Source organism: Pholcus phalangioides, unplaced genomic scaffold (assembly GCF_987345545.1).
Source record: "Pholcus phalangioides strain wild (caught in Gottingen) unplaced genomic scaffold, Ppha-v1.0 ptg000042l_1, whole genome shotgun sequence".
Taxonomy (NCBI): Eukaryota; Metazoa; Arthropoda; class Arachnida; order Araneae; family Pholcidae; genus Pholcus; species Pholcus phalangioides.
Window position 1 is genome coordinate 32,757,426 of NW_028301628.1, and position 16,673 is coordinate 32,774,098.

At 35.8% G+C, this 16,673-nt stretch overlaps 2 protein-coding genes across 3 annotated transcripts in view; both read left to right on the forward strand.

Annotated features, from left to right (window-relative positions):
- The window catches only part of E(bx) (nucleosome-remodeling factor subunit NURF301 E(bx)), a 52,082-nt gene extending 40,835 nt beyond the window's left edge, over positions 1–11,247 (forward strand). For both annotated transcript variants that reach the window (XM_089255402.1, XM_089255403.1), the window contains exons 22-24: positions 2,099–2,294; positions 6,567–6,651; positions 6,810–11,247. In XM_089255402.1, the coding sequence (XP_089111528.1) occupies positions 2,099–2,294; positions 6,567–6,651; positions 6,810–7,003 (475 nt within the window). In that variant the 3' untranslated portion in view covers positions 7,004–11,247. The remainder of the gene's footprint in view (positions 1–2,098; positions 2,295–6,566; positions 6,652–6,809) is intronic.
- A 4,255-nt stretch (positions 11,248–15,502) lies between these two features.
- The window catches only part of rg (A kinase anchor protein rugose), a 152,755-nt gene continuing 151,584 nt past the window's right edge, over positions 15,503–16,673 (forward strand). Inside the window, exon 1 of the mRNA XM_089255286.1 lies at positions 15,503–16,140. Coding sequence (XP_089111412.1) covers positions 15,976–16,140 — 165 coding nt within the window. The 5' untranslated portion in view covers positions 15,503–15,975. The remainder of the gene's footprint in view (positions 16,141–16,673) is intronic.

The following is a 16,673-nucleotide window of genomic DNA, read 5'->3' on the forward strand; positions in this document are numbered from 1 at the left end:
AGGGTTCTATTCTACAAATAGAGTAGTCAATAAAAACTTCTGCCTGGTGAAAAAAAATAATTTTGTATTTACTACTTCATGGTCTTAGACAGTAACTAACATTCATCGTGTTCAAAAATATGGTGCATATTTGTTGTGTATTGGTGAAACAACAGTTTACATAACAAAGCAGTTGGGTACATAGACCTATTCTAGGTTTTGTTACTGATGATACTAATAGCATTCAATTTTCTGCTTTATTTTTAGGGTATGCAAAGGCACAAACAATATTTACAATGGTCAAGTGAAGGGCTAGAAATGAAAACGCTTCATTTTTAAAAAACGATTACACTGGCATTGGCCACTAAAATTGAAACAAATCTCTTTTAGGTCCACGTTGACTTATTTATATCGGACCTTGTAATTTACACATTTTGCTTTTAGTAGTGGTATAGAAAGAGCATCATTCTTAAAAAAACTTGCATATCTTCATAATTTGTTGTGTGTATTGTCAAAGAGAGTTGACAGACTGGACTGTGGGTACCCTTCCCCCCATCCTACTTTTTCTAATTTTTTGAGTGGAAGCCCTGTGAGTGAGAAAAGTCACCAAATTTTGCTTTTGGTATTTGGTAGTCACCCTGTTTATCAACCTTTGTTCCAAAAAGTTGACAGGCTGAAAAGTATAAGTACACATTGAAGTCATTTATCTGTCAGCTGTCAAAACATCTTGAACTTCTAGCTGAAACAAATCATCAGATTTAATATTCAGTTATGCAACTTAGACACTTTCTGATGATGATGACGATGCCAAACGCTGGTGTTGGGGAAAATATTGAGAAAAATTAACTTGTACCACAACGACTGCTTTTTGTGTAAACTCTTTATAAAAAAAAATCGTATTTCATGCTATGTTCTTTAAAATATAATGTTTCATTTTTCAAAGTTTGTTTTCTGCGGTGAGAAAATTTGTTTAATGAATTTGTGAATTCAAAATTAGTGATCCTGTACGCATTTTTGTGAAAGTGGCTACCACTTCTTTCGCATTTTGCGAAAAATGCAACCGTAGCTTATACCCTGGTTCCTAGCTACCAGGCAGGTCAGGGAAAATGTGAAACATTTAATGCAAGTCATGGAAATATGCAAATATTTGATCAAAGGCATGAAAATTCTATGAAGTGGGGGGGGGGGGAATCAAAATTTTAAAGATTAAGATTTTGAATTATATTTCTTCCAGAGTTTTTGCCAGGGAAATTTCTGAGGTTTTTGGTAAGGCAAATGATCAAGCAGATTTCGCTGGGAACCTTGTCTTGAGTGATGAAAATTACTATAAGTCAAACACAATATGACAGAATCCGCAATTTGTGTATGGATTTGTGAGCCATCCTTATTGCAGTTGGTGACAGGTAGTGCTCACAGATATGGTCCAAGTCATCTATCATCCGTTTTTATACTGTAAATACGTAATAAATCTAACAACAGTGAAACTAACATGCTATAGCGCATCAAATACTTGTAATTCCATAAAAAAAGATGTGGAAATTTAATTTGTGTATCTTATGGTTATATTTTTACTTGGCAAAGACCCAAGTTTTTCATCAACTTTGGTTCTGGGAACACATGTGCTTTTAAATAAAGCAGCTTCACTGCTACAATCCATAAATATTGATGCAGCGATGTAATGTTTCAAGAAGAAATTATTGTGAAGATGAATTCTCTTTGTGTCCTTGTTTTTCTTAAAAATTTGGCTAATTTGCATAATGATGTAAGATTACATAATCTTTTTAGGAATAGTAATATCAGGATTTATGTGTTTATGGCCTGTAATATTATTAATAGATGTAAATCATAGTTTCCGAAACTTTTTGTTCCATTGCCCCCTTCATCAAAAATTTTTTCTCTCATTGCCTTCCAACTCAAGCAAACCCATAGGATCCTGTGTTATGCCCGTAGCTTCTATTGCTCCCCTCCCCCCCCCCCAGACCATTCCATTGCCCACCAGGGGCGATATAGCCCACTTTGGGAAACACTGGTGTTTAAATGAAACTACAGCAGCATAGACATAAGGGATGTTCCAAATAATTATAATCACACACATTATTTTTCTTTTTTTTCTTTTCAGGTTTTATATATGCTGTGATAGATGCCAAGGCTGGTTCCATGGACGATGTGTTGGTGTTTTGCAAAGTGAAGCAGATTCTATTGATGAATACATATGTCCAAATTGCCAGAGTAACACTGAAATTAATCATGCCAATCTGAAATCGTTAGAAAACAAAGATTATGATTCTATTAAGAAACTTCTGAGGAGTATAATGGTAATATCATATTGATATATTTTCAGTTTGATGTTATCCTCACAGCTTGACAGATTATTCTGATAACATTTGTTTACATAATGCAAGCAGCAATTTCTTCTGTATTTCTTCTATCGAATCAAATACATTTTTCTTTTCAAGATTTGGCAAAAAGGATTATAGTTTTAATCTGGTTACTATAAGTTTATTATAGTTACTACTGCTTTACTTTCTGGTTAAAGATTACTACAGTGAAACTCTTCTCAACAGTTATCCTTGTTTTACAGCCAAATGTGAATTTCCCAGAAAAACACTCACCCTCAGATATAGACGCATTCTTCAAATATTCTTTTTCTTATAGCAATAGATTTCATGTCTGCACAAGTTGTGAAGAAAAAATCAAAATCTGCTGAAAATAATAAGATAAATAAAAGGTACCTTAAGAAATGTGTTTATAATAATTAGAGCCCAGAAATTTAGGCACTAAAAATTATCAAAATAAGCAGGGAAAAAACACTAAAAATGCCTAAAATAGGCAGTAAAAAGTTCTTTATAATTAATGCAGGGCTACTTTTCTTACTTTTTGGTAAAATGTCCTGCTTTTGTTCTTTCTAGTTTTTGTCTTACTTTGCTTACTTTTTTACTAAATCCTATCAACAAAATTTGTATAATTGATTTTAATTGAGGGAATCATTGATACATTGCCAAGTATTATAGATGTTGTAGATTGCAAGTAATGATTCTGCCAAAGCAGAAATTGTATTATTAACATTATTTGGGGAATGTATGTGACCCATTTTATTTATTAATTTTTCATTTGCTTAGTTTGAGGGGTCAACAAGTAGAGTAGTCATTAAAAACTTCTGTCTGGATGAAAAAAATAATTTGTATTTACTACTTCATGGTCTTGGACAGTAACTTACATTTATCATTCAAAAATATCCTATTCCAGGTTTGCAGCATTCAGTTGTCTTCTATATTTTTATGGCATGCATTCTCAAGGCGTAAACAATATTTACAATGCTCAACCAAGAGCTAGAAATAAAAATGCTTAATTTTTCAAAAATGATTGCACTGGCACTGAACAGTAAAAAAAGGATGGACGATGCAGTAAAACCATCTAGTTCACCTTGACTTATTTACATCAGACCTTGTAATTTACACATTTTGCACTGTGCTTTTGGAAGTGGTCTTGAAATAGCATCATTCTTGAAAACTTGCATGTCTTCATAATTTGCGTTGCATTGTCAAAGAGAATTGAAAGACTGGACTGTGGAAGGCTCCAAAAAGAATGTAATTTATATGGTGAGGAGAGATGGAAAAGAATTATTTGTGGTTGCTAATACAACGTTTTGGTCAAAATTTGTTTTTGTTACCAAGTCATTTCTTGTCATTTTGCTTTGGCTCGATCACGTTTTATAATATACTGAAATACTGCTATGAAAAAAATAATTTAATTTTAAAATTTAAAACAAAGTTTTTTAAAATATGCTATGATTATGTTGTCTAAAGGGGGTACATACCCCTGTCTTAATTTTTTCTAATTTTCTGTGTGGGGAGCCCTGTTAATGGAAAAAAAAGGAAAAGCAACTAAAAAAGCTGTATGATATTGAGGATCCGGTGCTCACCGAGTCTACTGTTTCAATAATAGATTATAATTACATTATCAGCAAGTTTATTATTATGCCAAAAAAGGGTTTGTGGTCTTTCAAGATTAGGTAGAAGATTAGATTTGATTGAACATATATTATGTCATTTTTCTGACATACAGAATAGTACAAGCTGAAATTTAAGAATAGCTATATTAAATTATAACGTTTTCATGCAGAATTATTTTGAAACATTTTCATAATTATGACATATTTTCATACACAGTATTGGGCTTTGTAATCGGTTTGCATCAATATGAAAAAATCTCACAAATTCTGGAGACTGTTTTTGCACATAAAAAATAACTTGGCATGGTTGTTTGCAGTGTATTTATTTAACATATAAGGAAAATAAATCATAATAACATGACGGCCTGAGTAGCAGCAACCTTCCGTGGATTTTCCTCCATCTCTTGTGAGCCCAATTCATTTTGACCTTTGAATTCTTTTTCAACGAGATAATGATCAATTGCTTCAAAAAAGTCTTTAACAGTCGTACGACCCCCTTCAATGGGTGACAAATAAAAAACTTTACTTCGAGTTCTCTTTCAAGTACTTAGCAGTTACAAGTAGCACAGAATATTGTGCAAAACGTCGGTGCTTTCGTCGACTTGGATAGAAAAAAAATTCACCTTTGACATGACTTATTGTGCTCTCAATATCGCCTGACATGTCCTGTATTCTTCGAGACATTTCATTATTTGATAGAGATATTGAACTCATTATAAGAGCGCTTCCATCTTCAAACGTGCATCTGACAGCATCTTTTCACCAACAGTGTGATTTTTTCCTCGTCTCACAATGTGATAGCTAATATAGTAGGAGGTTTCGGTAGCTTTGGCAGAATCACTTTTGGAAGATTCACAAAATGTTTTCACGTTTACAGGTGCTCAGTAATTTCATTTTGGTGTTTCAGTTTGCTTCCTCAAAGATCTAGTTTTTATCCACTGATCCATAGTGCAAATCGCGTGAGTAGTAGGTGCTTGGTAGAAATGGTAGAAAAGTTGACGTAGAGAGAAAATTGCGGGAATAACACACACACGCCTCAATACAAACGCCCACAACAAAAGTTAAACACAACAAGAATTAATTCTTCGCTTTTATGCACAGCCCCGCATGTGTCAACAATCAAATCTAAAACACAGAAGTAAAGTGAGCCGAGAGGAAGGAGTTCACGAATCCCGATCATAGGTTGGGGGCGGGAGGGGGGAAGGCCGACTGTTCCAGCGGACACAACCCCTCTGTTATAGAAGATTTTATTGATAGGGAAGGCCAATGTATTACAACTGACAATATTAGTAAAAACCTCTACCTACTTTTAAAAAAATTCTTTTTAATGTTTTTAATTATTTTGTCCTTTTTTTAGATGGATGGCCGTCATTACCATTTTCTTTTCGCGTACTCCCTAACAGCCTCTCGCGTACCCCCGGTTGGGAACCGCTGCTCTAGACCATAGTCTCCCAAACTTTTTGTTCCATCCTCCCCTTCATCAGAAAATTTTTCCTCTCATCGCCCCTCAACTCACGTAAACCCATAGGATCCTATGTTAAATCAGTAGGTTCTATCGCCCCCCCCCCCTTGGACCATTCCATCGCCCACTTTGGGAAACACTGCTCTAGACCCCCCCCCCCCCCCCCCGCTTTCTCTTTCTTACGTTCACCCCTCTTTTACAGAGGAATTTCCCCCATCCTGCTAGTGTTCGTAAAAGACAGGCTTTACAATACTTTTGACAATTTGTCAATACTATATGAGCCTAATTGATGGCTTTAGTTTACTTCCAGATGCAACACAATGACTTATTCATTTTTGCAGAAAACGTTTCAACTCTATTGAGGACTTTTTCAAAGCATACGGATAATTTGATGACATGTGAATTTATGTACTGATATTACCGTGGTATTGTGTCTTATCAAACTTAGTCAAATAGATTAAATAAATTCACAAACTCATGAAAATAAAGACATAACTGAATAATTCATGTTCACTCATCTTCATTTAATGGTGGCCCATCCGCTCAAGATGAATTAATTTATCACATTACATTTTACAATATTTGAATATGTGAGGTAGCGAGTGAGAAGAGGGGGGAGTGATAAAGCGACTTATGGCAGGAAGGTCTTTCTTATTCATTGCCTCAGTCTACACTGATGCTCTCACTAAGAACTGGTCTCTGTACCCAGCATGTCACCAAATACTTGTTTGCTGGAGCCAACAGCATTCAGTATTTCACTGACTTGTGTGGTTCTGGTGTGCATGTCCTTTGCGTGATCAGAGTCCTCTGCATCAGTACGTATACAGTGGATTTTGCTTATAGCATTGTTACTTGGAACGTTTTCTGGCTTAGTATAATATTTTTGTGGTCCCAACTCTTAGCAATACTCTTCAAGATTTCCCGCTTACAACTGTTTTTCAAACATTATAAGCGGAATCCGCTGTACTGCTTTTAGTCTTAACTCTATGTTTAGTCCAATTGATGTGAAAGATTCATCAGCTTTTAGTTGTACTTTTATATTGCGCCAAATGATGAAATTTTGTCTTTTTTTACTGTTTTGATTTTACTAACTCATTTCACATATTCATGTTCATCCTTACTTTGATTATGTATGCATGCATTTCATATGGCATATACACTTTATTTCAATAGACGCATAAACATTCATGGCCATTTATGAAGCCTGTTGACCCAGTTGAAGCACCAGACTATTATAAAGTGATTAAAGAACCAATGGGTAAGTCTATTTTCCCCATATATTATTTTCTATGTGTTGCAGAAAATATTGAATTTTTAAATGTTAGTTACAAACAGTTGAATTTTTACCAAGATTATTTTGGGTGCTTGAGATAGTTAAGATACTATACCTAGATTCTTTTTATCTTTTCTTTTCAGATTTGAGAACTGTTGAACAAAGGTTGAATTCCCATTATTATAAAAAATTAGCAGATTTTATCGGTGATATGACAAAGATATTTGATAACTGTCGTTACTACAACCCGAGATCATCTCCTTTCTATAACTGTGCAGAAACTCTTGAAGCTTTCTTTGTTAGGAAAATTAAAGCCGTTAGAGAGAGCATCACCTGATAAAAACAGAGGCGAATACTTCAAGAGCAGGTTTTTCAGAACACGTGAAAGGCAAGAAACAACACATTTCATATTACAAGAGAATATGCTGTAGAAACAAATTTTCATTGTTTTGTCAGGTTTCGCAAAGAATGCAATTATATGTTTGTTTTCCCATTGCTGTTTCCATTGTTCTTTCAGGAAAAAAATATAGCCATTTTTATCTGCAGTTCTATTGCCATAGCTTGATTGTTATATAATTGAGTAAAAAAGGAAAAAAATTGATTGGTTGATCAATGTAATGTACAGTTTCAGACAGTGCTCATATGATGATGACAGGCATGTGAGAAAAAAATGTGCAGTCAGAAGTGTGTAAATTTGTGAATAATTTAGTAAATGACTTTTCTTCCCGTGTAAAAAGGAGAGTTTTAATGATAATCAGGTTCCCACATTGTTATTTTGTGGAAGCACGTCGTTGAGTGGTATATGTTTGCGAGCAATATCTGCAATCAATGTCTGTTAAAACTTTTGTATAGAGAAATAATGTTTGAGGTGGTCCTCCCCCATCCCCAAATCCAGTGCTTGATGGTGTAAATCAGAGAAGCAATTTTTATCCAATTTATGAGAAAAGAGTAAAGAAAATTGTAGGATTATATATGTGTTTGAATTAACGAAACTTTAATAGGCATTTGTGTGAAATACTTGATTTATGTATCATAATTGCTTAGAGAGGGGAAAACAAATTTTAAAGGATAAAATACAGTTTCACTCACATTTCTAATGTAGTGACACTTTATAAGATATACTTAATATCTTCTACCAGCAGTCTGTCCTATTCTGCCTACGCACATGTCACTGAGAGAATATATTTTTTGTACTAAGTATGCTACACACTATAGAAGGATATTTTACTTATAAATAAATTGTAACAGTGGTGTCATTTGGTTTTTTCCCCACCCTATGCTTTCAATGATCTTTTCTCATATTTCTTTTTGTCATGGTAGCCAGAATAAGTGGTCAAAATTACCTGTTGGTATTCATAAATCATTTTTAACAGTTTTTCTATCCTAAATGCATTTATTTGTTGGAAAATGGGATTTTGTTTGATGATAATTTGTATGAAATATTCTGCTGAGCGATCATATTTTTAGTTGTGTCTTTGGTAGACATTTCAAAATATTGATGTGTTGAATTATTCATTAAGTCGTATACATGGTGCATATCTCACCACAAATTTCTGACGAACCTTTTAGCCTAGAGGTTTACTTCCAATTAAGAAAAAGGGTCTAAAAGGGTCTCACCATGTAGACCTCGGATACGTCATTCATATTACAAAGGTTGTATTGTATGGTTATTAAAATAAAAAAATTAACTTTTTATTCAGATGCCTGTCTCTTGTGAGGCCAATGAATGAAAATATCCATGTTTCTCAGTGCAATATGCACTGAGATATTTGAATTAAAAAATTGGTGGAAAGTTAGGAAAGAACATCATAAACTAACACAGATAACGCTTCATTCCCTCGTTTAAGCTGTTCTTTCCCAACTTTTCTCCGCTTTTTGAATTAAAATATCTCTGCAAATATTAATTAGAAAAATTGGAATTTTTTTTTTTTTTTTTTGGCCTCTGGAGAAACAGAGCAACACCTATCTAATTAGGTTTTTGAGCACAGAGTGTCCGTATAAAAAGGTTTTTTTTAAATTTTAACAACTATACAACCCCTTGAAACATAAATGATGCTTTGGATACTTTTTCTAATTGGAAGCATGCTTCTATGTTCAACGGTTCATCAGTAATTTGCAGCAAGAGGAGCTAGCTATGCACTCTGTACACTAACTAGTTTTTTATTATTTGTTTCATTTTTTGATCGAATGAATAATGTAGATAGCTTTTTTTCACAATGCTGTGACAGGAGCAAAAAGTAGTCATGAAGTCATAGCACTGATGATAATTTCTCTCTTATTATAGTCTATGATCTTATTGTTGCAAAGTTTTGCCCTGTTTTGATCTGTTTGTCTTTTATCGAGAATATTATGAATATTTATTCTCTGGGTGCTGATTTTTGCCTTGAATGCATGGTCTTCATTTCCTATGAATGTTACTTGTTTGCATGTTGCAAATGGATATGATCATGATAATAGTTATATTTATTATACATTCGAATATCAGTTATTTTTTTGTGCATTTCATGTTTGATTTGGTTGATCCTATGAAGTTCTGGTTTCTAAATCAATAGACACAACTATTGTGGTTCTTTGAAAAAATTCTATAAAAGGTCTATTTAAATTCTGTTAATTACATAAAGCATTTGCTAATAAATGAATTGAATATGTTGAAAAATGACAAAGTGATGTACATATGGGATAGTCTTTCATTTATATGATATTATCATTTGTTATCGCAAAATTAATCCTCAAATTACACTATGATTAGAGACATCAAATAGTTCTTATTTCATACATACTATGTATCATAGCTGCCGAGTCGCCCGAGTGTCTACTCCATTTCCCGGACTTCAAGAAATTATATCTCTGACATTTTTTCATCATTATTACAAAACAAATAAATAAAAACCTACTTTTGTGAAATAAAAATAAAAAATTCTAAAGAATTTACCTGGATAATTTTTTTTCCTCCACCTAAAATCACATTACAAGCACAGTATAAATTGTCACCATTATATCAGATCACAAAGTAATATTTTATTTTTGCGGGAAAAAGTCAAAATTTGCAGAGCAGCCTGCATCAGTTTGATAGTCTCAACACAGATGAGATGGCTGATACCTTGTCTGACCGTACGTCCCGTTTAGTTTGCATGTCATTTTTTTGATGGGATTTGATATGTAATTACAAGTTATTTAACCTATTGTTTAGTGGTGATGGCTAGTAGGATGTCATGTTTTTTCAAATAGGGAAAACCTCCTTCTATTTTAAAAAAAAATCCCTTTAATGTTATTGTATATGAGTTGGATCTACATGAAAATCTCCTTAATTCTCATTCTCCAATGTTGGCAGCTCTGATATATGTGAAAAAAAGCATTCACCATCATATATTTTCATTACAAAAATCAGTTTTCTTCATTAATCATTTAAATATTCTTTTCTCAACTAGGTGCATCTGAAAAAAAGATTGATATCTAATATAAAATGACTCGGCCAATCTCTGATAGGGATTATTTTTAATGATTCGTATAACTTTCTCTTTTCGAAACTTAATATTTTTCAGTCGATGCAGTTTTTTTGTCAAATCTAGTATCAATATTGTCTTATGAATCTAGATTAAAACGTTCACACATCTGACGTACTGACTCAAGGTTTCGAGAGCCGTTGAAAGTTACTGCGGTGTTGAATTTTTAAATATAAGTAGAACTCATAAATTGAAAGTTTAGGGATTTTCTGTGTGTTATTAGTTTAATTTTGTGGAAAAATTGCTTTAAAAAGTCTAACTTTGACAGCTTAATGGCTTCACTCTTTTGTTTTCCCGCTATTAGTTTACTCTAGATGAAAATATATATATTTTTTTGTTCTCTCCAAGATTATGAAAAGTACAATGTGTGTGCGTGCGTGTGTGTTTGGAGAAATTATGTACAGAATCAATTTTTAAAAGACTAATCAACTGTGTTTACACTGAGTGCATTTCTGTAAATAGCTCACTGTGAAGTATTTATTTTGTATACATTCAAATGTGTATATTATTATCAAAAAAAAAAAGGGAAAAACCATAAGTTGGAAAAAAAATCAGTGTTTCATAGAAATGAAATTATGTGCTATATTCGACTGATAAATAACAGTGCCAGTGGGCTTTTTTGTTTATTTTTTATTTTGTCCAGAAATTACATAATTGTCATCCACCAGTTTGCTTTGATTTCTTTGTTATTTGTGGCCGCGTTTATATTCTATTTTTTTCCATTCAGATTCCATCAAATTAAAGAAAATTAAAACCACCCATTTCATGACTTTTTTTTTCTTTTCGAGTAGTTATAGACTTCATTTTCTTCCTATTTTTATGCTTTAATTCCCCCCCCCCCTCCAAGTGTCTAATCTGTATTTTTCAGGTGGACTTTTCCATTTCATCCCATGAAGTGTAAATATGCAGAGCACATCTTTTTAGAGTTCTGTAAATATATAAATACTATAAATATATATATAAAAGTGTATATCATGATGCAGACCATGTTCATCTCTGCTTTGTAGATAGTCTGCTGTTATCACCATCATGTCCATGTATTTGTCATTTGTATCTTTAATAAATTTAAGTGAATGGATGTTATTTTGACAAGTTATTATGGCATAGTGTTTCAAAATTTAGAAATTTTAAAGGATAGGAAGTGTATGCACATGGGGTGAATTTGGTAAATTTTGAATCTGGCTGGGTGGTGTTCTATAGAATATATTGAATAGGCAACTTGTGAACAAAGGTGGATTTATGATTTTATTGCTGGAGGGGAAATATACGAATTGTCCACCATTCTTTCATTCTAATTTTTTTGACGACCTCATTCCTCAATTTTGCCGCCCGCTAAGCTTCCCTGTAAATACGCTTCTGCTTGTTAGTTACGCACTCTTGACAATGACAATTATGTCTACTGAATTTGGTAACTATCCTTTGGCGCCAAGTCTTCAGATTTTCAGCTGCCATGTTTTGCAGTGCCTATTTGCGGCAAATAATCAGTTCCTTTCCCCCCTCCCCTTTTTTTTTACAAGTAGCCTAGTAGGGGAAACAAATTCCTGAAGTTTTTTCGTTCAAGACATTTTTCCAGAAGCATAGTGTCCAGGTCCACAGCGTGCCTTCGCGGGGCAGACTTTTTCTTGGACCCCCTCCCCCCTTAAAAAGGTGGTTATGCAAAATAAGTACATTTTTTGTAGGCCCCCATTCGTCTCGGGGCACTGTCCCAGGACCCCGGTTGCTCCAGCCTAGTTACGGCCCTGATGGTATCGGGATATTCATTCCCGAAATGTGTCAGTTACTAGCCAACTCATAAGAAGAGGCTTTGGAATCTTTCAAGCATATTGCACGCTTATATGTCCTGTAAAGAAAAAGTCTTGAAAATTTGAGTGAAAGTCTAATCTTATTTTTTCTATGGGATCCTATAACTGCTGTTATAGGACTTGGAATTCCCACTTGTGCGATTTTTGAAAAATATTGAAAGAGTCTATGGAGATATGCCGTATTTTTTAATGTTACAATGTTTTTATTTACTCCAGCATCAAGTCAGCCAGGGCCGGATCTTGAATCCTGCGAATTACACGGCCGCAGAAGGTGTCAACTGAACGGGGCTGATTTTTTATCACCAGTATATATTCGCTTACACTTAAAAAACGTCCAGAACCATCCCTGTTCGACGCCAACTCGTTTTGAAACAAGAAATAATGAAGCATTCCTAATAAACGCGTATAGTACTGGCCTACCGTAAATTTTATTTCTTTCTCAAGCCCCGTATAGGTTAAAATTTCTTCCTCCACAAATTGTGTGGACAAGCCATAGAAAAACAACCCTTCTCCGTCAACACAGTCCAGCAAATCAGTTCTCTAATTTTACGGGATCATTTTTCGCTACGTTCTGTACTTTTTTGCAGGGCCGTCATTTCAACTTTTTCCGGGGGGGGGGGGACAAAGAACATGTACTCAGAGTATGCATATATATTTGTATATATACCATTTGGAGTGTATTTTAAAAGCCGGGGTGGGGGCAACGACCCCCCCCAAATGACGGGCCTGTCTTTTTGTTGATTTTCGGAAACTTACTTTGAATTCGTCGTAACGAATTTTTCATTTTGGAATTCGCAATATATTTCTCTCCTATGTAAACTTATTTAAAGATTATAAAAGTTTTCGTTGCAACGAGATTTTCGCTATATCGGTGTTCATTAAAACGGGATCCGTCTGTGTTGAAGAGCTGCGCAAAAAAATTATTGCAGGTCCCCCTATTTAACGATTCTAAAATTTAAATTTGAACAGCATACATTCTCAAGGGTGACCAACCAAACATCTTAAACCTTGGGAAGGGTGGTTTCATATGCTTCTTTCGCGCAAGAAATATTTTTGCATAAGCTGCCCCCGTCCCCCACAAGGGTGGAACTGATGGGGTTCCAGTCTTGCTTGGGGCCCTTTAACGATTCATCTCAATTTTTTGTTTTTCACACTGTAAACGCCCGATAAAGTGGAAGGGGAGGGGGGTTCTACTTACATGGCCCCCACATAGGGTGGGCTGGCAGTGCTCTAGCCCTGGGGCCCGGGACGGTTATCATTTTTTTACTTTTTCACGCTATAAATTAACTACAGAAGGGGCCCGTTGACCGAGGGGCCATGTCTACTTGATTCAGACGGGGCCTTGAAATCATTCAAAATCGTTCTTATCCTCTGTTGAAAGATAAAAATTCTAAATTTCTGATACACATTCCTATGCCTTTAATTTATTTAGTATGCCTTTTTTGGATACGAGGGGATCGTTGCCCCCCCCCCCCCCGCAAACAGTAAAGATATGTGAGTGCGCTAATATAGTATATGTGCATGCAATAGCGCGCGCATTATTCTATCACGGGGGTTATATTCCCCCAAGGGGTGGGGGGGTTGACGACAAAAATACGTATTTTTATGTGAATATAATAATCACAGAAAATCAATAACATCTATGGTTGTACACCTCTGTGCACATCAGAGGTGGATTTAACGGCGAACGCACACCCTGGGCCCCGCAGAACCCCGACTTTACACTTTTTTCAGGAGTCCAATATTTTCTTCTGTGCCCGGGCCTCAACCGACCTTTATCCACCTCATGAATTGTGTGTACATATGAATTGACATCATCGTGCCCAGACCTTCGTCTGTCTCCGCCTATAAGAAAAACGTTGAATATGTGAAAAGAATATTTGCATATAAAAAGTCATGTATGCACAATTTATTAATTAAAACCGTTAATTAAATACCTTACAAACTCAAGAAAAGGTTGACCCACCCTATTATTTGCATATGACAGAGATGGACATCCGTCCGTCCCCTTTCGAGAACCTTCATCCACTTATGTCCAGGTTCCGGTGCTTGTGACACGATTAACATGATAACTGGTTATATCACTGTGGAAAAGACATTTGGGACGTTCAGAAATCGGAACATTGTTGCAGACAATTAGTAAGAAAACGTGTTCGCTACTGTGCGTGTTTTCCTAGGAGCAGGTTTTTCCACTACTAAACCATACATACGCATATGCCGGGGGCCCACGATTCTCTTAAGACGGCCCTGCACATATACCTCGTCCATATTCCTCTGCTGAACTTCTAACGAATTGGTTCATGTTTGAATGTGCGTGTCCATATTGTGAACCTAATGTGAAGCTTGTTTCTCTGTAATGCTTGTTATAGTGCTGAAATCTGTCTCCTATTCATCGAACTATGAATGAAGTGTAATGATTGAAGGTTTTATACTGTTGTAGGAATATTGCTCTCTGTGGCGCGACGTTTCAACGGAAAGATCGGCTTGCATTCACACCTCGAAGTTGGGAACCACAAAAAACCAGCCGACCACCACTGTGGCGACGGTGGGGTTTGAATTCGGGTCCTCGCGATGAGGGTCCATCACTATGACCACTTGACCACCACCACAGTGGCTAGCAGGTTTACCTGTGCTGCATAAACCGAATAGGGCCATTTCGCTTCGGCAGAAACGTGTAGCTCTGTCAGGCTACGCATTTGTGTTTTCCTAGCGTGACACATCATTTGTTCCTTCGTCTACATATCCACGTATTTTTGCCATTTTGCACTTATTGTGCAAAGGCAGAAAGGAAGGGAAAGAAAACACAACAAATGTGGAGAGACGAGGCGCAAGAAGCATTTTGCTCCACCAGAAGCAGGTGGCTAATTGTTGCTCTCTGAGAGAAAACAGTCGTACCGCTTTTCCTATTGCTGAGTGGACGGTGTTTCGCGTTGGTCGATTCACATTGCACTTCACACAGAAAAACCACTCTTATGGGGGAAAAAAAAAATCGGCTTTAGAGGAATAAAGGCCATGTCTCTGTGTTATAATGGTCTGACTATAATGGCCAAAAACGGGACATTTCATTGATACTCAACTCAAGTTAAATAATGATTTCACGATTAAAAGTCTAAAAGTGGGCTTTCATAGCACACTTGGCAAATTAGGCATTTCAACACAAACGATAAAGTAACCGAATAATGCGAAAATGAAAAACAATTCTGTCTTGGAAAATATACCGGACATATTATAGTTACAGAGTTATCAATCATGCATTTTCACACGTGCTGCCATCTATGTTTCAGATCAACAGTCCATCATAGAAAAATGTATCCCTTATTCGAATTTTAGTAGTCTAGCAACCATACTTCACGAAAGCAATTTTTTTTCCCTTTCAAAAATGATCAAAATTTTGCCAAAAAAAAAATTATATATCCCACGATCGCTACTCCTTTTAAACGCACGTAGCGACATCTTTAGGAGATTTCACCTGTAAAAGGCAATGACGAAAGCGGAGAGGAGGAGAGCAAGAGCCATCTCATGGGAGAAAGTAGTAGTTCCGCTTCCTTGGAGGTTACACAGATTTTTGTGAATGAGGGAGGGCTGAGGAAAAATATAATAATGCACTGTTATTAAGGATTTGTTGTTGATTTTTCTTCTTCTTGGGATGCCCTGATTTTGTCACCGGTGATCCAGTCACCGATATCGTATATCACCGAGGAAAATAATAATTTCGATTTATTGAAGACCTGCGAGGACGACGATGATGAGTAGTCCCGTTCACCTAATATAATCATTTAGCCAGTGATTTATTTTCGCTCCATGTGCATAATAAACATGCTACTACTACCAGTCGCAAAGAAGAGGTGCGAACGCATTCGCTCCATGATAAACGGTGCAGTGTAAATAACAGAAGAGACTCTCGTCTGCTTTGTTTCTGTGATTTTCTTCTTTAATTTTTTATTTTATTTTTGAATTTTCTCGTCCTCTCTGATGTTGTGGTTGTAAAAGAAACTGTAGGAAAGATGGAGAAACATTGTGAGGTTCAACAGCAGATCGGAGAGGCTAAAAAGCCCGAGGATGTCATCAAAATGCCCGTCAGTGACAATTTGAAGTTCGCCTTGCTCATAAGCTTGGTCGAGGTCGGACCCGTGTCCAACAAGGAGGTTGTAAACACGGTTCTTCACTTGGTGAGTTGGTTCATCTATTGCTTTATCCAGCTCTGTGTTGTTGGATCTATTGTTAGAGCGCGAATACAATGAGCATGAATTAACATGATTTCGCTGAGTTAAGTTATGATCATAGGCGCCGGAACTGGGAGGGGGGGGGGGGCTAAGGCCAGGGACGAATCCAAGTTTTTTTTGTGGCCCGGTGTAAAAGTAGCCTTGCGCCAGTCTAAAACTGGCCTTCTCATTTCCCTAGTGTCTGTGGGTACCCTGGTGCACCCGAGAATGACTACTAAACTACTATTTCATAGAACGGATACCCCTCTTTCGCGACCCAAAATAAGTTTCCTACTGTATATTTAAAGTATTTAAAAAAAACCAAAAAACCCTGATTACCTGTCATCCCTCTTTTATGAACAAATTTTTTTGTCCCTCTGGTGTCTGCAAGAGAAGTATTACTTTAATAAGAAAGCTATTTTGCAATAAATTTGGACAATAGTACCCAGTAAAAAGTGAAAAATGCACAAGTGTGGCCCCAACACAACTGTTCACAATAT